This window comes from Rhamphochromis longiceps, linkage group LG14 (assembly GCF_057381845.1).
Source record: "Rhamphochromis longiceps isolate RC_006_pf linkage group LG14, R_longiceps_female_GT1.1, whole genome shotgun sequence".
Classification (NCBI taxonomy): Eukaryota; Metazoa; Chordata; class Actinopteri; order Cichliformes; family Cichlidae; genus Rhamphochromis; species Rhamphochromis longiceps.
In genome coordinates, this window is record NC_140570.1 from 17,040,403 (window position 1) to 17,068,285 (window position 27,883).

The 27,883-nt window shown below is 41.5% G+C and overlaps 1 protein-coding gene across 4 annotated transcripts; it reads right to left on the reverse strand.

Annotated features, from left to right (window-relative positions):
• Positions 1 to 207: 207 nt before the first annotated feature.
• LOC146653865 (clathrin heavy chain 1-like) lies at positions 208 to 27,861 on the reverse strand. 4 transcript variants are annotated; one of them, XM_085379412.1, is made up of 34 exons: positions 27,503 to 27,861; positions 25,035 to 25,242; positions 19,508 to 19,776; positions 19,140 to 19,301; positions 18,867 to 18,980; positions 18,571 to 18,744; positions 15,960 to 16,157; positions 15,539 to 15,739; positions 15,104 to 15,256; positions 14,844 to 14,966; positions 14,515 to 14,652; positions 12,535 to 12,699; positions 12,265 to 12,445; positions 12,015 to 12,178; positions 11,811 to 11,936; positions 11,543 to 11,685; positions 11,160 to 11,394; positions 10,931 to 11,053; positions 10,634 to 10,779; positions 10,268 to 10,451; positions 9,933 to 10,125; positions 9,630 to 9,787; positions 9,341 to 9,505; positions 9,102 to 9,209; positions 8,628 to 8,795; positions 8,183 to 8,332; positions 7,929 to 8,060; positions 7,723 to 7,833; positions 7,402 to 7,572; positions 7,038 to 7,259; positions 4,734 to 4,754; positions 2,129 to 2,166; positions 1,960 to 2,035; positions 1,706 to 1,844 (listed from the first exon to the last, which is right to left on the reverse strand). In XM_085379412.1, exons 1-33 carry the CDS (start codon positions 27,542 to 27,544, stop codon positions 2,005 to 2,007), a joined length of 4,917 nt encoding a protein of 1,638 aa, XP_085235538.1. In that variant the 5' UTR covers positions 27,545 to 27,861; the 3' UTR covers positions 1,706 to 1,844; positions 1,960 to 2,004. The 4 variants fall into 4 exon arrangements, with proteins under 4 accessions (XP_085235536.1, XP_085235537.1, XP_085235538.1 ...); XM_085379410.1 differs by lacking the exon at positions 2,129 to 2,166 and having other exon boundaries at positions 208 to 1,844; XM_085379411.1 differs by lacking the exons at positions 2,129 to 2,166; positions 4,734 to 4,754 and having other exon boundaries at positions 208 to 1,844.
• Positions 27,862 to 27,883: the final 22 nt, after the last annotated feature.

Sequence of the window (27,883 nt, forward strand, 5' to 3'; positions counted from 1 at the left end):
TTTCCAAGTCTTCAAATCTCCTAACTTCTGAGGCACACCCAGTTATTCGTCACTATAAGCAGGCCCCAAATATGACAGAACCCTCTCACTTCAGAAAAGAGCCTCAAGGGTTTTCTCTGTAGTTACTGCCTATTTAAACTGATGTAGTCTGTTTTATGTATATTGAAAAAATAATCAACTTTTTTGCCATCACACACAGAGACAGGGTACAATTTTTAGTTTTTATTTAGGCTAGTAGTTCCCTTTCAATTAAGTCATATTCTTCCACTTATCGATGACAGATCCCCTTTATTAATATGCATGACAACAGAAAGGAATTCAACTTATGTCAGGGTTAGGATGACACTTTACACACACAGCTTAAAGCATGTAAGGAAGTTAAGTACATCAAGGTAAGTAACAGGCTCTTATTTCAAACCATTCTTGACAGAGAACTGGATGTATGGAGACTTAGTAAATTTCTTCATCGTAACCATCTAAACACACAACCTACAGGAGTGTTTATGGAGCTAATCGAGCTGTCGTTAAAACACTAAACGTTCCACCAGCCTGTCTTCCTCTGCCTCTTTCTTTGTTCTTGCCACTAAGCATTAACAAAGGAGGTAACAAGACAGGGGAGGGGATGGACGACAGAGAGGTGGGGGTCTCCATCTAAAAGTTTTCAATTCTTCACATCTGTACACGCGAGGAGGAAAAAGAAAAAGAGGGGGGAAAAAAAAAGTAACGGTGACCGAGGGGAACACCACAACACCTGGCATACACGGACCTCAGCACGAAAAGGGTTCAGAGTAAATACATACACGCGGTACGGTTAAGGGCCCTGGGGTTTAGTGGCCGTGGTCCCGTCCTTGCACATACACAGATACAGTCTCACACAAGCACTGTACACAGCACAAGAGGTCACCTTAATACATGGAGCTAATGAGGGAGCGCTAATATCTAGATGGGTGGAGTGAAGAAGCTCAGTACAGGCTGAGAGAGAGGGGGGTTAAAATTCTTATTCAGACCTTTAGGTCACACACACACACACACTCCCAGTCACACAGTGACATACGTCTGTATGCATTTAAAACTCCATAAAGCTACACGCCTGTGCAGAATATACTATCATTACTTAGTGTTGCTAGCTATAGCCACTGAAATGGCAATATATGTTCAATATTATATGTAACCTTTTTTCCTCAGAATATACAATGATGAAATGCATTATACAGACAAACGAGACAATGTAAGCTGTCCACATGTTCAGTACATCAAAAGTAAGAGCTCTTCTACATTAATTTCTTCATGAGTGCAAAATCCAATGCTCCTCCACCTACTTCAAAGGCTCATTGCTGAGCTTGAGCAAGTCCACTTCTCCATAAACCAATAAAAAATTTTGACATTAACAAAAAAAACCCCAAAAAAACCACACAAAAATATCTTAATAAGTAGTCATAAATATGGAATGTGGAAAAAAACAAACGTGTGGTCCAATTTCTTTCAAACAATACAAATAAAAGTCCTTCGATGCAGTTAAGTGTTTTCTCTTGGAACAGGACGACAGAATAAAAAAATAGTGCCAGAAACGAGAGTGGGCTGTTGCTTGCTTGTGGCCCCTGTTGTGAGTAGAAGACCATGGGAAGCTGGTGAGGAACACAAAGGAGGGAGAACAGATGGAAGGAAGGTGTTGGGTTGAGTTGTGGGTGGGGGAGGATGTGGGTAGTTGGGTGTTCACATGCCGTAACCGAAGGTGGTCTGTGGCGGCTGGCCGTAGTTGGGTGCTGCTGTGTAGCCGTAGCCGTAGGGCTGCTGAGGAGGCACGGGCACGTTGGGCCCTGCTGTGAGCATAAGCTGGGGTGTGCCTGCAAGACAACGCCAAGATGAGTACTTAAAAACACCACAGCTGCGATCAAACTATTAAATCTATTCTCAAAAGGCACTACGGTGATCCAGTTTTGAACATGAGGCCTTTTTTACCGTAAACAATGGGTTGAGACTCTGTAGCCTGCTCTTCCTGTTTCCTCAGAGACTCGGAGGCTTCGAGTTTGTCCACCTGTGGGGGCACACGACGACAGCGGATGTGTCACACTTCAGTTAAAGTGAAGACGACGGGGCTCTTGAAGAGCAAGGGTTTGTAAAAACTGACCTCTGGGTTATTTCACTGGCTGACGGATGGGACCATTCCTGACAGGCGAAGACGATTACAGTCCAGATTTAAATAAAAACAGGCTGCGGGAAGCAGGCCTCGCTAAGGAGCCTAAGAGGAATAACTACAACTACAGAGCTACTGGCTACTCTACCTTATGGACATCCACTTACTGTGAAACGAATTAGGGAGTAAGGAGGGGAGACAAAGACAAACAGCTACTGGGTAATAATGGTCCCACCATCCAGCCACCCAAAAACATCTACTCTAACATGTTGAACAAGTGTGAGTATGTAGAGAACCCACCCTGCACCAGTGCAAACACCCTCACATCAGGCTTTTCTTCCAGAACACTACAACTACGCAATTTCAACCATCTTACTGTCACATTTTACCTTTAACTTAACCTCATTCTTTTTAAAAAAAATCACTGTTGTATACTAACCAACCTGCTTGGATCTGTCGTCATCTTTGTTTCCTAGCTTAGCATCCAGTGTGTTCTGAAAACACAAATGCCAATCCACACCAGTAAGAACTTGGTGTTTCCAAGATTTAATACTTTTACAGGCGAAAGTGGCCATTATATACAGGCAAAATTAAATAAATGTAAAATAAGGTCAAATAAAATGAAAAGGTAAATATATATAGATTGATAACCCCTTGCTTCCTCCTTCCAATCATGCAATGAAGTGTTTTAATTCCTTTTTTGTTTTTTTACTACTCACCTGACCTTTACCAGAAAAGAGGTGTGATTGGATGAAGCCCCCCAGACTTTTCAGGCTTTAAACTACATTTTCTAAAGCCTGAAAATCAGACGTTCACTTTTGTCACTTTAATATTGTAGCTAACATGCTACATATCGTATCTCTAACTCCCTGCATGGGTGTAAACAGCTCTGTAAAACATGTAAAAGCCTTGAGATAAACTTTCTCAAACTTCCCATTATTTCTTCTTTGGTGTTTTAGCCTCAGCTCAGAAGCAGACAATGACAGTCGAAAGGACAAAAGATACAGTTGAAACAATTCAGAGAATTAAGCAGCCAGCGGGAAGCTTCAGATATTACCCTCAGTGCTCTCGGCTACGCCAGCGTGCATTGCAGTTGAGATAAGATAACTTAAACAAAAAGGGGGGTTGGATTCTCTCACGGTGGTTTTGGGTTCAGTTCTCTACATACTGTCTGGTTTACTAGTGAAAAAGAAAAACATCAGTCGATCTAGTTAAGAGGCCGTTTTAAGAAAAGTGTGCCGATTTATTAGAGACATGCTGAAGCAGCAGTTTAGTCATTTATTTCTTGAGGAGTGCATGAGAGAAAGACAGAGAAGCAGAGAGCCAAAGTGGAGGGAGCGTGAACGACAGGGTGGAGGGGATGGTACTGTACAGCCAGTTCAACGTTTCCAAGAAGCAGGCACAGCCAACAACATGTCTCTTAGCCTGGCCTGAGTGCAGCTGATGCTACCAAGGGAGGAGGAGGGAAATGCATGCTGGTCGTTTTCTACAAGTTCTGATTTTTTTCTCCCCAGTGGATACACCCGGACTACAGATTTTATTCCCTGACCCACAAAAGCAATTTGTCGCTTGAAGAGAGCTCACTTTGCAAGAATACTCAAAGAAACAGAGAAAAATACACCCTCTAAAAATGCATGTAACAGGCTAACATTTATGGTTTCTAATGCCAGTATTGTAACTATAGCACTGAAATAAGTACAGGCAGACAGAAAACAACAGAAAAGAAATACTTTGTTAAAATGGAGCCTCTGTGGCTCCTCTAATGCTAATATTACACTCAGCTGCAGTCTATGCTAATGCACCACTGTTTAAACAGAACAATATCCTCCCAAGATTTGATTAAAACCAAAAAAAGGCAAACCTAGAACATCGACAGTATAAACACATCTGCTTCCTGAAATAAACTTGTTAGCAGTAGAGCGCAGCTGAGCAGAGGTACGAGACAGTAAAACATGAATTAATCTACAAATCTCAGAAAAAGGACCTGACCCACAGCAGGTGAGGGGAGGCTAAGCAGAGTGGCACTGTTCACCCACGGCCGAGGAGAGCTGATAAGCATGCTGGCTTCAGTCGAGGGCTCGGTTGCACGTCTGACACAAATATGTGAAAGGGCTTTCTCTAAGAGGCAGACTTACAAAGACCAACTGAGAGACTCTGAAGCTGCTTTCAGCTGCGGCAGGTGGCCGTTACCGTTGCACTGCTATAACAGATCTTCAAAAAAATGACTGTGGAAGTGTCATAAAGTCTCAGGAGCTGAATCAGCAATTAATCTGAGTTTAGCTGTCAGCTACGTGTCCAATTCACCAATCAGTTCTGTGATTCCTGGCCTGAGGCAAAACTCAAGCTGTCACGGACACACCAGCAAGCCGATCAGGGCTCTTGATGGGCGTGAAGAGCCCCGCTCTGGAGTCTCGTGGGTTGGTAGGTGGTCTAGTGGAGATGTGGAATTTACAGTCAGAAGCAGCAGAGAGTGACATGGGAGAGGGGACGGGAGGGGAGGGAACATGCAGTTTGTACTAGTTTTACTGCTCCAAACTACAGGCTACAGGACAGGGGACAGGGTCAAAAAGAATGATTAGAAAATGGATTGGACTTTCACCTTTTCCTTTATCGCATCAACCTGGAAAGGAAATTCAGAGAGGCAACTTAGGGAGGAAAAAACAAATGGGAGTCTCCCAAAATAGAAAGTGACAGAGAGAAAGAGAGAGAGAGAGCAAACAGAGGACTTGTCACTTAAAGAAGAAATATAAAAATCCTACGAGTGATGCGGGTAATTAATGCCACTTTTGATACAAATGCACACTTGAGATCAAACCTGCTACCGTGAACTTGCGCCTCACTTTTTAGACTAGTATAAACAACATGGCTCCTCTATGTCGCTAAAAAAGACCCAGATATACACAATCCCTTCATTTAACGTGACACAATCACTTTGTTTCTTGAACAGCTTAAATAACAGACTGAAGTATTTTGAATTTATCATCAAAAACTGGAACATAAATGTGTAAATGCTTCACTCGGGTTTGCGCGCTGTTATGAAAGAATCAGGTGTTTCTCTTTCGTGTGGGCTTTGCTTGCCATGTAACAGAGATAAATGGCGTAATGAGTCACACAGCAGTTATGAATCTCCTCCGTAACACATTTGTATGGAAAAGCAGCTTGAATAGATGGAAACCCAAATGAAAAAAGGAAAACACCAGTGATGACACATGGTGACTGACAGATGCAAAGGACGATGAACATGAATGAAGGAAAGAACTGGCAGTACTGGGAGGTGGGGGCTTTAACTGTGCAATACTGTTGAGAGTCCAACAGTATTTGCAAACACATTTTAGCTGCTGCTACTGTTTCTTGTAACAGAAGGATGGAAATCCTGGGCACTGATCAGAAAAAAGATTTCTTAAGATTTTTCTTAGTCTTCCAAAGATGGCTGAAGGGACGATGGGACTAATTTAAGTCTTTAAATCTAACAGCAGAAGAAACATCTCTGCATGTCCTTATACAGTTGTGGTCAGAGGTTTGGACACACACAAACACTCACCATGGCCATGAATGTCATGGTTACTTTGGGCTTATAATGTTCTTTTTCTAGGGTGGAATGATTGTACAGCATACATCTTTAATGATTTTAAAAGACAAGGGTCTGGTGCACAAGTTTGAATTTATTTATGATCTTCTGCTATTTAGACAGAATCAAAAATGCACATAAATCTGATCCACAGTATCTTTTAACTTGACAAGACTTATTAACTTCTCATTAGTGATCAGAATTGACTACAACTGGTTGTTTCTCTTTACCAGCATGAAAAGGATTTGTTTGACAGCACTCACTGGAAGACCCAAGCTGTCACCCTCAGATGAGAGGAAATGGGTTAGGATGTTCAGGAACAACCCAGGAACCACCATGAGGCTTAAGCCTGTCATGAGCTGGAAACTGCTGGAACACCAGTAACACTTGTTACTGTGAAGCAAGTTTAACATCACCATGGACAGAGAGTGCTGACCAAAAAAGAAGTCCCTGCTCCAAAATAAACACCTTCAAGTGGAGTAATTTACAGCCTACCACATGAACAAGACAAATGCTTTCGTTGGAGAAGTAAAGGTGAGGGTTTTAAACATAAGTACCAGCTGTCAACCATGGTGGTGGCGGCATCATGCTCTGGGGCTGTTTTGATGCCAGTAGTACTGGTACATTGCACAACGTGTATGGAATAATGTAGGAGGAGGATTATCTCCAAGTTCTTCAACTTCATCTTAAATCAGCTACACATTTGAAACTTGGACAGAATTACACGTTCTAACAGGAAAATGATCCTAAAAACACATCAGAACTGTTTTTGGAATGAATAAAGCAGACTTAAAATACGTTTCTAGAATAGCCTTTCCAAAGCCCCGACCTCAATCCTATTTATAATTTGTGGAATACACATAAAAGCCAACTAATTTAAATGAATTCTTCCAATTCTGTTAAGAAGAGTGGTCAAATATCCAGCCAGAATTATAATGAAAGCTTATTGATGGCTACCAAAAGCATCTGGTCGATGCTTGCTAAGGGACATTTAACTAAATATAAGTGGGGATCTATGTATATATGGTACCCTGTATTTACCTTTGTGTCTGTGTGGATTAGAGAAAATATAAAATAAATTCAAACGTATGCAGCCAATTCTTGTTTTTAAAAATATTAAAGATGTATGCTGTACAATCATTTAACCCTGGAAAGCGAACGCCTCAAAGAAATCACTTAGCTGCAATGACATTCATACCCATGATGAGTGTATCTAAACTTTTGACCTTACAATTATAAATTGGGTTTGTAACATGAGATGCTTTTCTCTCTTTAGAGGCCATATCATAAAGTCATTTACTTTGTCCTAATCCTCATTACCTCTGGCCAACCCACCTTAGTGAGATATTCCCTCATGACCTGGATGAAGTACGGCATGGAGAAGTCCATGATGTTGTGTCGCCAGGCAGTCTCCAGTACTACGTCGGGCCGCAGCAGGTCGTAGCAGGTGAATAGGCAGGCAGCAAAACACTCTTTCTTGTCTTCCTTCAAGAACCAAGCCAGGAGCTCTTCTGCCAGCTCAGTGTCTTTGGACTCTGATGCGTACTGCATGGCATCCTGCAGGAAAAAAAAAGCCAGGTCAACAAACTGACACACCTAATCGTTTGTTTCCACGCTCAAATGTAAATTTTATATTTACATTGCTTTTAGGAATGTACTTTTCTTCTGCAACTCATTTGTTAATTTTGTACCCACGCACCTTGTAGAGCTTGTCCTTCTTGCAGAGCTCGACACTCTGTTTCCAGCGGTTGTTGCCTTTAAAAAGATAGGCTGCGATCCTCCTGAATTCAATCAGCTCGTGCTTCTCCAGGCTCTGGGCGAGCGAGATGTTGTCGAAGTTGTCGTAAGCGTCGATGGAAGTGCGCAGCGCCTGAGTAACACGAGAAACAATTGTGAGATTAGGCTGAGAAAGCAAGATGCGGAACAACTGCAACGTTTTAAATGTGTGCTTGCTGGAATTAACAATAACAAAGAGTTTCTCTTGTAATCAAACATCAGAGCACAGCACATGAAACCATACCGCATAGTCTTCTTCATTGATGAAGAGGTTGTTAAGTGCTTCATTCACCGACTTGTTGTTGTGATTCTGGACAGACCTTAGGTAAGGCTTAACCAGAGGCAGCTGTTTCACCTGAACAGACAGAAATGTTTATCAGTTTTCAGTCTGGCAAAAGTCTTGATCTTTTGATTTGAACCAAAGAAACAGTCAAAGAAAATCATACTGACCTTGCTGAAGAAGTTGACAGCACGTGTGTGATCCAGTCTTGGAGAGAGGACAATAAGGAGGTCATTCAGCAGCAGTGGTTTAAACTCGAGATAAAACTGGACGGCCTTGTAGTACAGCTCAACATTAGCCACCTATGACAAACATAATGAAGTTAAACACGTTTTTTGGAAAAAAAAGGGCAGCTCTGTGCTGTATTCCTGTCAAGAGAAGTAATTGTTAGCACTACCATATGCTTTTAAATTATGTTTTGCACCTTAGTGACAATGTCTTTGAACTGGCTTTCCTTCCAGGCATCAGCTGGGTGATTCATCATAGTGATGATGGCATTGTCATATTCCTCATACTTGTCATAGAGGAACACAAGTTCTCCCCAGAGGTGGGCCTGCTCAGCTGCCCTGAGAACCTGACACACAAACAGACATCAAGTCAAATTTAACAATTTAACAATTGAAAACGAATGCGGGTTTATAGACGTTACTGAAGATGTCAAAGTTGTAGTTGCTGTTCCTCTGAGGAGTTTATTTACTTTACTTCTTTTTAAATCCTAATTCTTTAGATATAGTTTTGTTAAAATGTTTAAAACAATCACATTATACTGAACTGCAGTCGCAGTCGGTGTATTGTGATGCATTTCGTCAGATTCCTGCCAAAATCTGCTTGGCTGTAAAGCTCATACTAAATCCGTTTCTCACACCCACCTTTGGAATGTTAACACGGGACCAGAAGAGCTCCAGGTGTTCCCTCATCTTCTGGGGTTTGAATTTGGAGTAGAGGATAGCCAGCTCAGTGAACATGCCCATGTGAGCACGCTCCAACCCAAGGGCAGCCTCTAGCATGGTGATCAGCTCCTCGAAGTAACCACGGTCCTGGAGGATACAGACAGACTTAGTGACACAACTATAACCCTTAATCTCGCTCCCCTACACAATCTGGGAAGTTATTTTGAGGCCCTTGAACCATCATAAACAAAACTCAAGTCTGTAGACACAGTGCGCTGAGGCGCAGGAAAACAATATACCATCTGTAAGCTGGAGAAAACTGGAAACCCTGCTATCCGCAGGCTTATATGACTGTTGACTGTTATTTATGCCAGATTAGTGATAGTATACATGCTCACCTACTTATCATTCATTGAAAGACCATGGTGTTTGGCCAACAGGTACCCCACATACCTGGTAGTAGTTGATGAGCTCCTCCAGTTCATCAGCGTGGACAACAATATGCAGGCCACACATCTGGGCAAGACGGAACTCCTTCCCATCTACACAAGCAAAACACACCTGACAGAGCAGAGGAAAAAACAAAAAACAGCTGTTAAAATTAGTCAGTCGAGTGAGTTTGTGTTTTGAACATAAGGCTTGAACTTGATCTCACTCTTTATACTTTCAAAAATGAAACTGATCTCCTTCACCTCCTTCCAGGTACGGGTGCTGTTAGCCTTGCGGGCTCCGTCCACAGCTGCCTGGTATTCTCCCAGGTGAACCAGAGTTGAGGCCAGACGGCCAAAGTTTGACACATTATTGTAAAGCAGTTTGGCTGCCTCGTACATCTTGTCGTCATAGCATCGATCACCCACCTAATGGAAGATGAACAAATTAAGTTAGACCAGCGAAGCAGCTGTAATTGTAAACACGGGGTAAAGAATTAACTGGGAACTGCTGTATGTACAACTGCGTGTGTGTGTGTGTGTCAGGACCTACTTGCTGAATGTGAGCATTATTGGGTCCGTTGATGAACTCTTCCAGCTCGGCCAAGCGGTTGGTCTTGGCCAGGGCGAAGATCAACTCTGTCTCAACATATGACTCGCGGGCTTTCTTTCGAGCCATCTGCAGGAACTTCACCAGGTCCTCCCAGTTTCCTGCACACAAAAATTAACTACCATAAGCACCTATCTACTGCATATTTAACATTACGCCATTTAAGTATCTTGATTAAATAAAACAATAAGGTAAGTGATAAAGATCTTAGATCTTAGTTTTAAAAACTGAAAGAGATCATCTTACCGCTTTGGGCTGCAGCTTGTCCCACCTCCATGTAGGCCGAGGGATCATCAGCCTTAATGTAAGAGTCGATGGCTTCTTTCACCAAGCCCTTCTGAAGCTGCGCCTTTGCCAGCTGACTCCAAACTGGGGGCTCATTGCAGCGCTCAGCGAATTCATAAGCTCTGTCCAGGTTGCCGATGTGTTCGATCAGGACCTGGACAGCAGCAAACATTCAGATCGCTGAATATCAAAATGACCGGCAAAACTCTGAGGGCTGTTAGCACGCTCTGAATTAAGACAAAAACAAGGTGTTTAAAAACTTTAAACAAGTTGTAGTTAATAACGAAAGCGCGCACCTGCACAGCAGAAGTGTTGACATCAAATTTTCTAAATATAGCAAAGGCCTCCTCAAACAGCTCATTGCTGATGGCAATGTTTGCAATGTCTGGGGCGTCGTAGTTGTCCAGACGGTTAATGTACTCCATGACGCGTGTCCGATCAGCTTTAATGGCAGTCAGAATGAGGAGATTCTGAAGGTTTCTGAAATCAACAAGATACAAGCTTTTCACTAAATGCATTATTGAATATATCGAATGCTTTGCAAGCTCAATGTTCGTCAACTGGAACAACAACTATGAGCAGGGGACTCAGTGATGTCTAAATCTTGGATATGAAGGGTTAAATAAAAGAAGAACAACATTAAATACAGGTAAGACTCTTACCTGTGTTCACTAAAGACAGAATTATCCAGCACAATCTTTTCCAGAAGCTCGATGAGCTCGTTAGGAAGGTCGGCGGTCATGAAGGCCTTGACTGTGACAGACACCTCCTCTGGATCCTGGGTCTCTGATAAGGCTGTCTGGACGACCTGCAGCAGAGACCGACGACAAACATGACGCATAACAGCTGATGATTGGTTTACACTATGCAAGCTAACGAAGCGTTACAGCCTGGGAACTTTTAACAATACACTAGTTTAAGTGGCATGATTTAGTATCAGAGATAGTAAAAAGTCACACCTGGTCAATGAGTGGTCTTCTGTAATGGTTGGTCTCCAACAGCACACTTGCCCACAGCTCTGGGTTCTTGCGGCGTACAAGGTAGCGGGACAGACTCTTGAACAGTGAGTTCTCATTGCACACCTGAAGCAGAACGAAAATATTTGAAATAAAAGGCCAATAAAAACCTTGTATTACTAATGACCCGGAATTTCGCCTTCCAGTTAAAATGATTTGTTTTTAAACTCACGTGAATGAGTTCTTGGTCACACTGTCCTCTTTCATAAGCCACGCAAGCCAGGTGGGGGTCTCTCTTTTCACAGTACTTGCCCACCACGCGGCTATCATAGTAGGGGTTCTCCCTCAAGAAACGCTCGGGGTTGTTGTTGCTGTCGATGTAGATCTTGGCCAAGGCGTTGTGGGTTGCAGGCTCCTCACAGCCTTCATGAATACGAGCCTCCAACCAAGGCAGCAACAACTTCAAGCTGGAGAAGGAGGCACAGTAAATGTGTCACAAGCTTTGACAGAATATCATGAAGGGAAAGGACCAGTTTAACACACAGGTCGAGTTAGACCGCCGAGCGAGCGATTCCTCTTTTGTGGTGCACTTTTAACAGTTCTTTTGGTTCTCACCGATTTCTTTTCTCCACTTCAGCGACCAGTTCATCTGTGGAGAACTGTCCTCTCACCACCATGATCAGGTTCTTAATTACATCTTCGGCACAGTCCACATCCAATAATCCACCAATGACTACTGGCAGACGGCTCGGGTTCACCTGGAATAAATGACAACAGAATTATGACACGTTTCCATCAAGGTAAAAACAAATGCACAACCACAGAGGTAGACCAATACCGAGAGAGAATAAATGAGTAAAAGGATGGAGTTTTATTAATGTACCTTCTGTACATAGATCTCTATGTATTTCTGTAGGCTGTTGCGGTACAGGTACAGGACCAGATCGTGGACGAAATCAAAGCGGTCACACACGATGATCAATGGCAGCTGGTCGGTAAGCTTGGCTTCCTGGAAAAAACACAATAAAATGTTGACAGACAGAAAAATCACAGGTTTATTTTGCAGATAACCGTTTTCTGCACGGACCTTGAGGAAGTTCTTCACACGTTCGGGGTCGTAGCAATTGCTTTCTCTGCAGATTCTCTCCACCTCTTTGATTTGGCCTGTTTTGCACGCAGCCTGAATGTATTTGAAGTGAACTTCAGGATCCTGGCTGAAGTTCACAATTGAGCCCAAGAAATAGAACAAACCTTCAAAGCAAAAAAACTCAGAATTAGCAAAAGTAGTAAAACAAAAGATACGTTGGGTTTTGTTTTTTTGCACCTTCCCCACTAACCCTCAAAGCTCTTGAATGACTCAAACAGTTCAGTGAGGGATTGAGTAGTGAGCTGCTCGTGGTACTTGGAGGCGACCTGCACGCAGATCTGCAGGTTCTGCCGGATGTTGGCAGATAACATGGCCCTCAGACACTCCAAGGAATCCTCCACAGACAGGGAGCCAAAGAAATTCACCAACCACTGAAGAGATAAATAGAAAATCATCAGCGACACAAAGACAATCACTGCAAACCACAACAGCAATTTTATATTCTCGATCTGTGTCGTACCTCTGGGTTGAGAAGGTGTGTATGCACCACTGCTCGTTTAATATCATACAAGTCAGTGTAATGCTCCAGCGCTCTCTGCAGGAGGCCTGCTTTCTCACACAGTTGGGCCACGTGAGCGCGATCATAGTGGGTGAACATCTGGTTACCCAGAATGGCATCTGCAACCTGCAACAAATGGCACACAGACAGGCCCTGTCACACACAGACACTCAAATCCAAACATGTCTGTAAACAGCAAAAGATTTGATCTGTTGTGAAAGAAGTTGGGGAAAGAAAGCTAGAGCGCCGTTTTAGTTTAGGTGAGACCTACTGGTCACTGGTAAATGAAATAATCTGGCCTGTCTGGACCTGATGTACAGTGGGGCAAAAAAGTATTTAGTCAGCCACCGATTGTGCAAGTTCCCCCACTTAAAATGATGACAGAGGTCAGTAATTTGCACCAGAGGTACACTTCAACTGTGAGAGACAGAATGTGAAAAAAAAATCCATGAATCCACATGGTAGGTTTTGTAAAGAATTTATTCGTAAATCAGGGTGGAAAATAAGTATTTGGTCACCTCAAACAAGGAAAATCTCTGGCTCTCACAGACCTGTAACGTCTTCTGTAAGAAGCTTTTCTGTCCCCCACTCGTTACCTGTATGAATGGCACCTGTTTGAACTCATCATCTGTATAAAAGACACCTGTCCACAGCCTCAAACAGTCAGACTCCAAACTCCGCCATGGCCAAGACCAAAGAGCTTTCGAAGGACACCAGGAAAAGTATTGTAGACCTGCACCAGACTGGGAAGAGTGAATCTACAATAGGCAAGCAGCTTGGTGTAAAAAAATCAACTGTGGGAGCAATCAGCAGAAAATGGAAGACATACAAGACCACTGATAATCTCCCTCGATCTGGGGCTCCACGCAAGATCTCATCCCGTGGGGTCAAAATGATCATGAGAACGGTGAGCAAAGATCCCAGAACCACACGGGGGGACCTGGTGAATGACCTGCAGAGAGCTGGGACCAAAGTAACAAAGGTCACCATCAGTAACACACTACAACGGCAGGGAATCAAATCCCGCAGTGCCAGACGTGTTCCGCTGCTGAAGCCAGTGCATGTCCAGGCCCGTCTGAAGTTTGCCAGAGAGCACATGGATGATACAGCAGAGGATTGGGAGAATGTCATGTGGTCAGATGAAACCAAAGTAGAACTTTTTGGTATAAACTCAACTCGTCGTGTTTGGAGGAAGAAGAATACTGAGTTGCATCCCAAGAACACCATACCTACTGTGAAGCATGGGGGTGGAAACATCATGCTATGGGGCTGTTTTTCTGCCAAGGGGACAGGACGACTGATCCGTGTTAAGGACAGAATGAATGGGGCCATGTATCGTGAGATTTTGAGCCAAAACCTCCTTCCATCAGTGAGAACTTTGAAGATGAAACGAGGCTGGGTCTTCCAACATGACAATGATCCAAAACACACCGCCCGGGCAACAAAGGAGTGGCTCCGTAAGAAGCATTTGAAAGTCCTGGAGTGGCCTAGCCAGTCTCCAGACCTCAACCCCATAGAAAATCTGTGGCGGGAGTTGAAAGTCCGTGTTGCTCGGCGACAGCCCCAAAACATCACTGCTCTCGAGAAGATCTGCATGGAGGAATGGGCCAAAATACCAGCTACTGTGTGTGCAAACCTGGTAAAGACCTATAGTAAACGTTTGACCTCTGTTATTGCCAACAAAGGTTATGTTACAAAGTATTGAGTTGTATTTTTGTTATTGACCAAATACTTATTTTCCACCCTGATTAACAAATAAATTCTTTACAAATCCTACCATGTGGATTCATGGATTTTTTTTTTCACATTCTGTCTCTCACAGTTGAAGTGTACCTCTGGTGCAAATTACTGACCTCTGTCATCATTTTAGGTGGGGGAACTTGCACAATCGGTGGCTGACTAAATACTTTTTTGCCCCACTGTATCTACATGTTCATGTACCTGTGGTGCATGGACCAAATTCATTTCCAGCAGGCGCGTCTGCAGTGGTCCCTCCATGGGTCTGTTGTTCTTCAGGGCATCTAGTAGGAAGGACGTGCACTGCTGGATCAGGTTGTACTCCATGAATACGTCAACAATCTGGAAAATTAAATAACAGAGAAACCGCAAAAGTTAAACTCTCAAAATCTTGGTTGTGTTGCTACACATCGCAGAGGTGTGGGATATTTTTGCAATCATGTGCTCAGCTACAACTGTGAGAATAACTACGATTCAGATCATAGTCATAGTATCTTTTAGCCACGTTACCCCCCAAAAATCTTTATTTTTACCTGTGTAATGTCAGCCAGTGGCTCTTCATCCTGAACCAGCATCTGAGAGAACTGAAGACCTTGCTCTGGACTGATCCGCATTACGTTCCTTAGCAAAAAGATCCAGTCTGGAGTGTAGCCAACCTACAAGGATGACAGACATGTAAGGATGTATGAGATGCTCCCCATCTGTGATGTAGGTGTATTAAAAAACAAAACAAAACACTGTGAACCATATTACAGCCCAAGATATTTTATTTACCAAGTCAGTCATCACAAACCTTCTTGGCATAGAGAACAATCTTCTGGAATTGGCCAGTCTCTGCAAAGCACTGAATGACCTTATTGGGAACATTGGCTCTGAGGTAGACGCTGAGGGCGAGAGTTGGATCTACAGACTTCACCAAGTCTCCGAGCTCCTCAGAACATTCCAGCTGTAAACACAAACAGAAGGGTTAGAAACTATAACAGTGATCTGCCATGGTACAGTGGAAAAAACAAAAACAAAAAAAGGGAATCTGGGTTTCACTGGCCTACGTGATCTTCTGCTTTATACTAAATGATTTATGTGATTCAGTGAGTCAGAGTAGCACTCTGATTTTACATGGTCTCAGTTTTTTTTTTTTACTCTATGATATGATAGATGAACTTGAGATATAAATATTTAAACTTAAGATAAAGACTGTCCACTTTAAAACCAACCACTAAACACATACCTTATCCTCTTTTAGCCATTTCTCCAGTAGCTGCTTTCGGCCCTGCTGAAGGACAGGCCTGCAGAGCTCCAGAGACTCAAACTTATTAAGTTGGCCTTGATCCAGCAAGATGCCAAAGTACTGAAGCAAGGGAGACGTCTGGCCTGGTTGGGCGGGAACACTTTGGAACCTACGGATGGTGTCTGGTGTTCGCAGAATACCCTGGAGAGGTAGGATGGAAACTTCTTAGCCCATTGAAAATACAAAAAGGTAAAATACGGGAAAAAGGAATAAAAGCAGCGCGCGGGCTGTACTCCCTTTAAACAATTTTGGAAGCATTATCTAAACTTGTTTTTACAAATTTTCTTTGGTTTTCATAGTTATATAAGCTACTGAAATCTTAGACTCACAGTCTCAGTGCACAGAAGCACAATGGCAGTACCTTGGGTGCATTCGCTGCCACCTTTGCAGCCTCTGAGTAATTTCCTGCTGCAAAAAGGGTGTTGAACTTGCGAGCAAACAGCTCCTCAGCACCAGCGAGGTTGTTGCGGACAGCCATTCGGAGTGCAAGGTCTGGATTCTGGAGCACATTGGTGATGTATGGAATGATGTTTTCCTCCTCCACGCATACAGACAACACCTGGAAAATCAAATGTGCACATAAACGCATGTGTAATTGGTAACGCCTAACTGCCTTTACAGTTAGTTAGAAGCTGTTCATACTTTTTAAACAGCTGTTGTCTTTGCTAGCTATTTAACACTGATATTTGTGCTGTGGCGTATGCTAGCTGTACTGGTGGTAATTGCCCGCCTGACAGAATTAGAACTGAACCGCGACAAAACACATTCACTGTGACTTTTAAAGGCGTTTAAATGTTACTGACTGTCACCAATGACAGGGGACCTGTATCCACTGCACTGTTCTTGCTGTTCTAATCACATGATGCAAAAATGTATACAAAGACAACAATTATTCATTCACAATCAGTTCTCTCTCATTTAGGGAAAACACCACAGCACTCAATAGTTTGTAAAGTCTTAACTATCTCTAAAACTAATAATGACACACTTACAAAATTAAGCTGGCACATAACATGATGGGAAATCCTACAGCTGGAGGCTGAGAAAAGTAAAGACACATGGAGGTGACGCGAACAGCGATGCTCCAAAAAAACCCTTCAGACCAAGAAAGGAGCTGTGTTTGGTGTTTGGATGCTTTTCGGTTTTACAAAATGAGACTCCTTCTGCTTAATATCCCTTCACACTCCTTTATCACAAGGGGGTCATCTGATTTTAAGGGTCCCCTCTAGTTATTATTGTAAGCATCATTACCTTACAATAGTGTTCCCCAACCCCCTGGCCATGGACCGGTACCGGTCCATGAGTTGTTAGGTTGAGGCTCGGGTGTGAAATTTATGGTTATCATTGACTTGGTTTCCCTGGGGCTTTTCCCGTGTTGTAGTTGTGTCTTATTTTGAAAGAAATATTTACTCGTTACCATAGCGACCAGAGAGCATTAAAAGGCAGAGAGGAGGACATTACTCTCAATGTTGTTGGTGCATTTCAGGAGTACGCTGCTAATAAAGTTACACAATTACACAGTTGTTGTCTTGGTCGTATCATTTTATTTTGTTGTTTATCCGCGACACCTTAAAGGCCGGTCCGTGAAAATATTGTCTGACATTAAACCGGTCCGTGGCGCAAAAAAGATTGGGGACCGCTGAATTATAACAACAATCATCTTTAGGTGATTGTTGTTGTGATTTGCGTTATATAAATAAAACTAAGTTGAAATTCATCTTCTTCAACTTTCAGTGCAGCAGGGCTCAGGGAGCTAGGTGAGGCTGAGATGACGTATTACTCTGGCCTAACAGGTGTTATTCCTGGTGACAGATTAACTGTAACATGCCACATGTTGACTTTGTTTTTAAAACACCGGGAACCAAAAGTGCCATTATATTTAAGCTAAAAGCATAACAGGCAGTGTTATTTATGTTTCGTTTTCCTTTCATTAGGATCACATTAAACTGTCTTTATATTCTGTACACTCCTGAAAGACTAATGAACCTATATAAAAGATTCACATCATACATTCAAAAGAATCTAAATAATAAATACTATGATGCTGCAAAACTGGCAGAATATTTTTTTTAAAAAGTTCTTGGTTCATGTCAAACTGTATCCAGCTACAACACCTTCCAACAAAAGTCCACCAAAATGTAAATGCAGTTTGGTGTACAGTGATATAAAGACACAAAAAGAGACAGGCACATATTCGACACAAAATTGAGAATAACTGCTGGCAAACCTGGGTTTGAAATTAAGTTCACTGTAAAAATCTGAGTTAAAAGAACTGCATTATGAGACCTGCACTTGTCACGTTTCTGAATTACATGCAGGGATTACCACAAGCTGTCGTGTACAGTGTTACACACACAGTTGCACATGAAATGTGTGTGCGTGCGTGTAGCACACTGGCCTGTGTACAGCAGACCCGCAGGTGAGAGCCAAGAGCAATAACAGGATTAGACTGCGTAGTCTGCCTGGCCAAGCTGAGGCCACCTGCTGTTAGTGTCACATGCTGCCTGACACTGAAGATGCTGCCACTGCCTGATATTTTCAGAGATTTCCTCAGTCAAGGTCACACCCAAGGCTCCACGCTGACATACCAGGGCCAACACACCACAGGGAAAGTAGTCCACTACACATGTGTGCAGACTGGTTTAAAAATATACATCAGGTTTGGAAAATATCTTTAAGCAATTTTCAAAAACAATATGTAGTCACAAATATTAAAATAAAATTGGAATCTGATAAGAAATATATTAATTTTATCTGTCACATATTTAAAACATCTACCAAAAACATTATTCAACTCATTTTGCATCCAAAATTAAACACAGTTTAACCTGTTCACTTGCACAAAGGCCCAGATGAAATATCTATACTAAGCTTGGCTCTGTGCTCCACTGGAAATTAATAAGCGGCTCATTCATCATTGCATTCTAGACTTGCTACTGCAAAATATACTCCACAAGTGTACATTTGAGTACCTGTCCTTTCCTGTTGACTCCAATGATTCCAGCAGTAGGTTCATGGGGGGCAGTGACAAAAATGGTCTCTCCGCTGATCCTGTTCATGTAGATACAGGTTCCAGTTTCCAAGTCATATAGGTGGATGTAGCCATATTTGGTGATGAGAAAGACTACATCTTGCTTGGAACTGATCTAGATGTACAGAAAGGGGAAGGGAGATATAACATGTATAGATAGGAGGACTCTTTAGCAGGATACCAAACTAAATACTAAATAAACAAAGCCTCAGATTAAAGAAGAGGGAGGTTTTGTACCTGCATGGCCACAGGGAAGTCATTCTGGGCTTCTGGAGGAAAGAAAACATCCACAGCTTTCTTTGGAAACGGCTGGTTCCCAGTTGGTGGAGTCCCCACTTCAATAATATGGAGCTAGGGGAGAAAAAAGTAATGAAAACAAAAAGAAGACAAAGCAAGACCCCAAATGCCTTTTTCTAATCAGTATTAATTTCCACTAAAATTACTTCATCCCGATCTTTTTATTTTGCAGCTACGAGGCTTTGAGCTTCTCTTAATAAGTATAAATCTTACTTTTCCTCCCGCCTGTCCCCGCACGGCAAAGCAGAACAGAGTCGATTCCTCGGTGTTGCCTTCCATCTTGAACTGTGCAAATCCAGCAGCATGTCCTTCAATAGGCTGAGAAACCTTTCTGTCCACCGAGTACAACTGCATGGCTCCAACGACACGGTTTTGCTGAGGAGGAGAGAACGCCCACAAATCAGACTAAAGTCTGTGATGGGGTTTTTTCTGCTATAAATTCTGCTATATCATAAACTTACCCTGCAATGACTAATACAAATGTGATGCATTTCACACACACTGACATCATTTTAATATTTTGTCTGAAATATTATTTTGATTGTAATATTACGAAGCTAAAGCAAACTGTGTTAATTCACCTGTGCAGAAATGCCAATGAGCAGCAACCACTTCTGTTTGGCATCAGTGCGGTAGTTGATGATCTGGCAGCCTGCCAGGCTGGAGTGACGGTCAAATACTTTGATTGGCTGAGAGTCACCCTCCATGCTCCAATGGTAGACCGCGTTGTCTGTGACCAGGGCGACAGTGTTGAGGGAGATCCACTTCCAGAAGGTCACGTCATCCGTCATCGTGTGAGCCTTCATCTTGCTCTTCATCTCAATGTTAAAGATCTGCAGGGTCTTTGCAGCTGAAAATATTTAGAGCTGAGGTTAACACGTTAGCCGTGCTGGGACGCTGCTAGCCCACCCCCTCCAAAATTTTTAGATTGTAACATTTAAAACGAGGAAGAAAGAAAGAAAACTTGAATCGGTCTACTGACTAAAGCTACGGCACACAACCCACAGCAGAGTTTGGGAGGAAATCAATTGGGCATACCTCTTCCAATTGCGGGGGAAATGCAGGTAATCGGGGAGGGTTTTGGTTTTTTTTGGTTTTTGTGTGTGTAACACCGACAGACCATACAAAAAGCCAGTACCAGTGTCAACAAAAAAGGGGCAAGACCAACAAAAGGGCAACCACTTAAAATGTTGGATCTGCATTCAGTAACATCTGATGCAATAAACTGTTACGTGTTCAGCTGCGTCTAACTATACAACCCTCTTGTGATAATATAAAATCATTCACCAATTAATTACTCTTCTTTTTATTAGAGAAACTCAGACTGTGCTTAGCACTGCATCAAAGAAATACAGCTCCCACATTCATTTCAGTGAGGTCGGCACAGCAAGAGGTAGCCAAGATTGCAAAGAAACTAAATGAGGTGTGCCACACTGTTGGCTAAATATCCATAGAAACAAACAGATTCATTTGCAGTGGCAATGGAGGATTGGAATAACCCAATCCCTTATCATAAAAAGCTTTAAACTCACAGATCTATCAGTCAGATTGGTCTTCTTCCAATTAGACTAGAACCAGTGTATAGGCCTGTATGTTGCTTAATATCTGTTGGCAAGAAAACTGATACCCAAATTTTTCATTCTATTCCCTTGAAACTGGTACTGACCCCCAAATTTCATTATCAGTTACTCTTATTAGCATTCTGATGCAGTTGCAGGTGGTTGCATTTTTTAATGCAGTACTGGCGCTTGATTGGAAATAGCACCAATTAGTGCTGGGCGATATGACGATATATATCGTGTGGACGATAGAAAAGTGTCTATCATGCCATTTTGTCTTCTATCCTTTCTAACCTAATTTTATAAATTATTACATAAAATATATCATTAACCCTTTAAAACCGGAGCAGGCACACTCCTTTTGCCTAACTATTTTTAAATCCCTGTAGAACTGGAAACACGTAAGCTAGCGCAATAATTGTTCTTGCATATGAAGCCGGAGTTGTACTTACATCTTATGCCATTAGCTTGTCCTAGGTCACGGTTTCCTTCCACATATAGCTTTGCAAAAATTGCATAAAAAGCATTTGCAGCAACAAAAACATAATATTCCAGAAACAGGCTTTGCCGATCCGATCAGTTGTTCATAACACTTCCTACATTGGAATACGTCAGCGCGAACTATCGCGTGTCAGCACCTGCCCGAAACCGGACGTGACATCATTTCGCGGAAATGTAGTTCTTTACCTTCAGGGCCTTATAAGCCTTTGCTGGTGTTTTTAAAAGTCATGTTTGACTTTATGCTTTTCTGTATTGTTTCTGGGATGCTTAGATCTCAAATTACACCGTTGTAAATAGTTTATTTTGATGCACATGCTGTTTTTTTTTTTGCAAATTTGCATTATAATATTTTTCATTTTTCCTGAAGTATATAAAAATTTGTGTATCTCAAAAATAAAACTATGAAGACACTAAAAATAAATTTCTCGTGGTTGGAAACTATTTTGTGCAACTTTTTTGTATTTACAGTTTTAAAGGAATAAGCCTCTTAAATTTCTCTAACTAGAAATATATGTAAAAAAAACCACAAACGATTTTAAATTTTTTTTGTAGTTTATTGCGCTTTTTTGCAATTTATGTAGTTACTATGGACTTAATGCATACATATTATTACAATTTGGGTTATAACGGTTGTATTGATGTATAGCAACTTGAAATTCTCCCACAAATGGCACTACAGCATTTAAAAATATAAAAATAAGCTCTGGCGGACTTGGTTCTATGGTAGGTCTTAAAGGGTTAAATAGCCTGTGGCAAATAAATTTGTGTCGTCTTCTCACTATACATGCTCTTAACTTTATGCAAGAAAAAATAAAGTATAAAAATTGATATTTTTCACAAAGAAACTCTTGTGGTTTTGCGACATGGTGCTGCTTTGCGTGCACCCGGATTTGCAACATGCTTTACGGTAACTCAAAACGATGGACGTGCGACAGGTTGCAGTTTCATGCCTGGACATGCAACAGGCAGAGACAGCTACACAGGCAGCCCAAGAAGAAGCACTTTTACCGAAAAGAGCGGGTACGTCTGTGATTTGGTTACATTTTGGGTTCAACAGCACCAACATGGAGCAGAAGATGCCCATTTGCAAGCTATGCTATAAAACTATTCCTGCACTCAGTGGCAACACAACAAATCTCTTCTATCACCTACAGAAGGTCCACGAAAAATAATACTCAAGAATGCAGAAAATCCGAGCTAAACCAAGTTGTGGAACGACGGGAGCAATTTGGGAAAATTGCTGTATCTTCAGCTATACTACCTGAAGATACAGCAGTCTTTCGCACAAGGCACGCCGTATGAAAAAACTTCCCAGCACCATAAACAAATCACAGGAGCCATCTCACGTTACATTTATAAAGGCATCGCCTCTGTTTATGTAGTTGAGAAGGACAGCTTTCGTGACCTCGTCAAAGTTCTTGATCTGAGTTACGTTATGCCGGGTCGTAAGCACTTCAGTAAAGTCGAGTTGCCTTGCTTATATGATGCATGCCGGGCCAAAGTAGAGAAGGATGTTTGCAGTGTCGTGCATTATGCCTTGACAACTGACATATGGACGAGCAAAGATACGCACCCCAACATGAGTGTAACCATCCATTTCATTAACAAAGACTGGACCCTTTGCGCTCGCTGTTTACAGACTGCGTACTCTATAGATGACCACAGGTCAGGTGGTATATCGTGATATTTATCGTTATCGTGATATAAAATAATTCATATCGTGATAAATATTTTTTCCATATCGCCCAGCACTAGCACAAATACTATGGTGTCTTTGCTTCTCAGATGGCTCAACAGTGACCTTTCATGCAGTTTTGGTTCAGTATTTCAATTCTTCATCAATATTTCAATCCAAACCAGATCAGTTAGGAACTACTGCCTACCTACTAGTATGACATGGTCCACAGTGCATGCTCGAAATGACCTGTGTTGAGCTTTCCACCCACACAACCTACTAAAGAAATCAAACTCCTGTCATGTTGTCATAGGTCTTAGGGGATTCAAGCTGAAATTTAATCCCAAAATAAGGGATGTGGTTTGGGTCTGAATGCAGATTAGTAAGACCACAAAGCACAAAAACAGATGAGATGATGAGAAGGATGCTGGACAGATGCACTCACAGCCATTCTGTTCATTTCCTCCAGTTCAGTCGCACTGGAGGAAAGACACTTCAATTCTTATAGGTATAAGCTCTAGTCTCAATCTGGCCCAAACCAAATAAACCACATGTTTCACTGGTAACAAAGTGCATGACTGACAGTATAGTGGCATTTCTGAACAGTTTTTGGTAATACTGTGGGTATAGTGCACAATAAAATAAACTGCCTGCATAACTACAATGCAAGATATAAAGTGAAAAATTATTAGTCTAGAATATATAAAATATAAATGTGTGCCCAAACCCTAAATAATTAACACATGTATATGACTAATCCTCTGGTATAATAAAAATTACAATTAGTCGCTATTTAAAACAGAGTAACACCACACACTGAAAGTGTGAAAACGTGAACAGTTATTGAAAACCTGTCATGAATGTCAGTATCTGCAAGGTGACAATGAGGTAATGAGCATTTGATGTTAATATCTGCGTTATCCCAGAGGCAAGCCAGTCAAAATTGCACCTGCACACTGAGCAGCACATTTTTGTGATATGAGGCTGGCATCACAGCCCAGTTGTTTTAAGCATTCTCTGTTTTTCCTACACTCACCAAAAAAACAAAAGAAAACCCTTAAGCCTGAAGCCTGACCTTAAAATGGGAAAATCTCATTAACCATTCTGTTATCCTTTTGTGATTGCCACGGTATCCTTTTTGACAGTTTCACATTTTTAATACGACCATATCATTTTGTTTTCTGCATGTTTTTTCCCCTTTTACTACACACACATTCCACTTTATTACGAACTATTTTCCAAGGCATCTCAATTTTTCCAGATAATCACCTGACTTTCCGTATATTACGGTGACGGTCAGTCACAGAAAATCTTCATTTAGTTTAGACAACTTTCTGACTCAGATGTTCAGCAGCTATGTGGATGCCTTCAGGTTGTGAATGACAGTTTAAAAATAACTCAGGAACTGTATTACTGAAGGCTTTTATTGTTGCTGTGTAATGAAGACGTAGACAGATTTACATGTGTTTTCACCACAATGTCAGTGCATTAATTCGACTATATGACCAACACAGGCACACACTCTGGTTATCAAATAATAACAAAATATGGGGAGGATAACGTCTAATTTATTACTTTTCCAATGCAAATGTATAACCCATAGGTTTTTATATTTTTTAAATTTGTCATCAACTCCAGTACAGTACGAAAATAAGGTACAGTGTTTAGAAATGGTCAACTGTGATATAAAATATATTTCCGGTGTAGCTAATGGAAAAAACACGTGAACACAGAAAACAAAAGGAAAAAAAAAAAAGAAAGAAGATATGGTCCTTTAAGCTACTGTCTTAATTTTGTTGTGCTCGCCTACTGTTATTACTGTAAATCCAGACATTCGTTTAAATTACTTTCATTACTGTGCAAACATTTCAAGACAGTGCATACAGGATCACTCTGACAACTCATGATACATAAAATTCAACTCACCGTCTGCAAACATAAGAAAGCAGTAAGAAATGAAAAAGAGCAAAAACAAGCAAAATAGACAAAGGATTCATGACAGCATGACAATTTGCTAGTGCTACTGCTTCGTGAACTAAAACAGCAAATTCTAAATGTAGCACAATTACATTTCTACGTACACACACACTATTTAGCTACTAGTCGTTTTCAACAAACAGAAATGGGGTGATCTACATATGAACATCAAAATGAAAAGCAGACTGTGATGGCTACATAACTGACAACACAGTATTTTTTTTTTTTTTTTTACACAAATGGACCAGTGTACTTTTTACAAAAACAAAACAAATATCAAGATAGCAAGGTACAAACCAATTTTAGCTGCTTAATTTTTAAGTCCATGTGCTTTGAAATCCTAGCACACTTACTACGTGATAAAAGCGCAACAGTGGATTTAAGATGGGGGCTTACCTTTAAGGGCAATAACTTTGCTAGCAGGGTTCATGATGGCGCTGTCGGCAGAGATGGGGCGACGGATGGGGTTGTTGGGATCAGCCAAATCAATGATGACAACCTGAGCCTGTTCACCAACCTTCTCTCGTACACAGATGAACTTGTCAGACTCCATTGTAAGCGTGCTAAATCCAATGTTGGCTGGGTTGATCCCCAAGTTCTGGAGCTGGCGATGAAGAGAAGACCTGTTTTAATGGCAGCCATTGGCACACAGTACAATATCGAAGACAAAATTTCCTTTGGCAGGATTTTTCCTTAACCAAAAAGGTTCTGAACTTTCATCAAAGCAATATCACCAATATGTGCTACTCAATCATAAAATGTATTTTTCCAATGTCCAGAAATAACAAAATTGTACAGACCTCTGTTAAAGAAGCTAACACATATTACTATGATTATATAGTAGCTAACAGGGCTTCCTAACACAAAGGCCCACTCTAAGGCCCAGTTTGTTTACTTATATCAGCAAATATGATCATATCTACTAACAGCGGTCATCTATGTTTATGCTGGATACATTTCAAAGACACTTTGATAAAATACTCAACATTTATGACAAAGCGGTTGGTAATATTCTAGAGTTTGATATTATGTATGCAGATGATCTTGTGGTCATAGTGCTAGTAGTGCTGATCTCCAGCAGCTCATACACATATGTTCTGCCAATGCTGTAGAAAATAACATTACATGCAATCCCCGTAAGTGACCTGTAATGATTTGCAGAACTGAGGAGGACAAAGATTTCCAGAGTTGAAACTTGATAACAATCTTACTGTCGGTAGTAAGGTCGAATATCTTGCTCATCTTATTACAGATCAAATGACAGGTAATGATAATATCTGTAGGAAATGTTGACTGATGTATTCACAAGTTAATTTCCTCTTATGCAAATGTATGTACAAAGGAAAGGAAAGTGAGTTCACGAAAACCTAATGTAGCTTTAAAAAGATGCTATGATGTTATTATTGAAGAGACAGACAACTCAAGCAAGGTGTTTATAATTACTCATTTCAGTAGATTGAAAGCTTTATTAAAAATATTGTGAATTAATTTATCTGCAGGCTCAATGCTTCTGAGAATGTGGGCTTAACACACTGATAACATGGAACTGTACGTTATCTGTCTTTATTGTTCAGACACTGGTATAGTTATGGGAAGTTGAATTTAGTTTTTAATCTCTTTGTGTTTTTTGATATGCTTTGTTTATATGAAATACGTATCTGAGATAAACAAAGACTGAAGAAAAAAAATTTTTTTTTAATTAAAAAAAAAAAACAAAACAAAAAAAAAACAAATTATGCAACCCAGTATCACAGCAAAACGTGTAACAGACATGTTGGTCTACCATGTTCATTTCACGCATTGCCCGTCCAAAACGTGAAATGGACACGCATGCAGAAATTGCATTACCAGCAGGGGGAGATAATAATATTGTAGTAATGCAACATACTACACAGGGCAAATTGTTTGTTTATATATATTTTTTGGCCCAGAAATGCATAGCTGGTGCATCTCCAGTACATTCTTCACTGTAAAAAGCCAATGATGTCAAGTATGCTTATTTCAATTGTGCCTTTAGTTAACAAAAAATACCTGAAGCTTGGCAAAAGGTCATCCAAGGGTCACAGTATAAACAAAATCTCCACAGGGGTTCAAGCTTTGATTTATGGTTGGGAACCTTGGGTATATCCAATACAGCCAGAAGCTGGGATGTACCAGATGACTGACTGATATGAATGTGGACAGCAGAACAAAATCGTATTCTTTTGGCAGACTGAATGGACCACCTGGTTCACTTCAGATAACGCGATGAATGGGTTACATTTCAGTCAGAAAAACCCTAAAGAATAACCCGACTCTCCCTTCAGCAGTAAAAAAATGGCCTGTCGTGACATAACGTTTCTCTATGACGTGAAGCAGCTCTGAGTCTAGTCAGACTGCAACTGACCACGGTTTCACGGCTCATAACTTAAATGGGCACATGACAATAACATAAAGCATGCTTTAAACAGCTATACTATGCGTTCATGTTATGCAGGTCAGCGATTGGAATGTTTCGCCTCACAAGGTCCAAACGTTAATTCGATATTGAAATAACGCTGAACAGACCAAAACGTGGCCGTGCATCAGTCATACGCTACAACCCAATAAATAGTCACTCAAGGTCAGAAAAGGTGATTGTCGTTAACTAGTTTCGCCTCCTGGCCGCGAGTGACAGCATCAGTACAATGAATGAGGAGTTAGCATGAGAGGCTAGTTATTAGCTGCTGGCTAAACGGGGGATGGGAGGTCATTCATTTGCTGCGGTTATTGACGTTTAACGCTAGCTGAACTAGAAAGCTGTCAAAACGACCGTTAAGCCGGAAAATGAAGGGATCAAAGAGAATGTAAGGAAACGATATAGCTACTAGATTCGACCACTTTACCTGCAGGTGCTCCTGGAAGCGGATAGGCAGGATTTGAGCCATGGTTGTTTCCTTGAGCTTCTCCGGAGTCCTGAAATTCTGGTCGTACAGCTAGCTAGGCAGCAGCAGCACCGCGCTAGCTACGACCTCCTCACTGAATGTGTAGGTCGGAGCCAGTCGGTGAAAACGATAGCACTGTTTTAAAATAGGCAAGATGCTGTGGGTAATCGTGTTTCCGAAGTGAGATATCAGTGGAAAAATGTTAAATATGCCCCCCCCTTCTGTGTATGCTTTCTGCACTGCATCGATGGATAGCAGTGGCTATGGCTGATCTTCTGTCCAAAATCCGCAATGGCGGCGGAAACGGCTCACAGCCTTCCCAGTCCGGAAGCATCTAGGGAT

Coding starts and splice junctions, on each gene's coding strand:
- LOC146653865 (XM_085379410.1), bottom strand. CDS start 27,544: ATGGCTCAAATCCTGCCTATCCGCTTCCAGGAGCACCTGCAG. Junction 18,745..18,866: donor ACTTCCCTGTGGCCATGCAG/GTACAAAACCTC, acceptor CTGTACATCTAG/ATCAGTTCCAAGCAAGATGT. Junction 7,573..7,722: donor TCAATGAAGAAGACTATGCG/GTATGGTTTCAT, acceptor CGTGTTACTCAG/GCGCTGCGCACTTCCATCGA.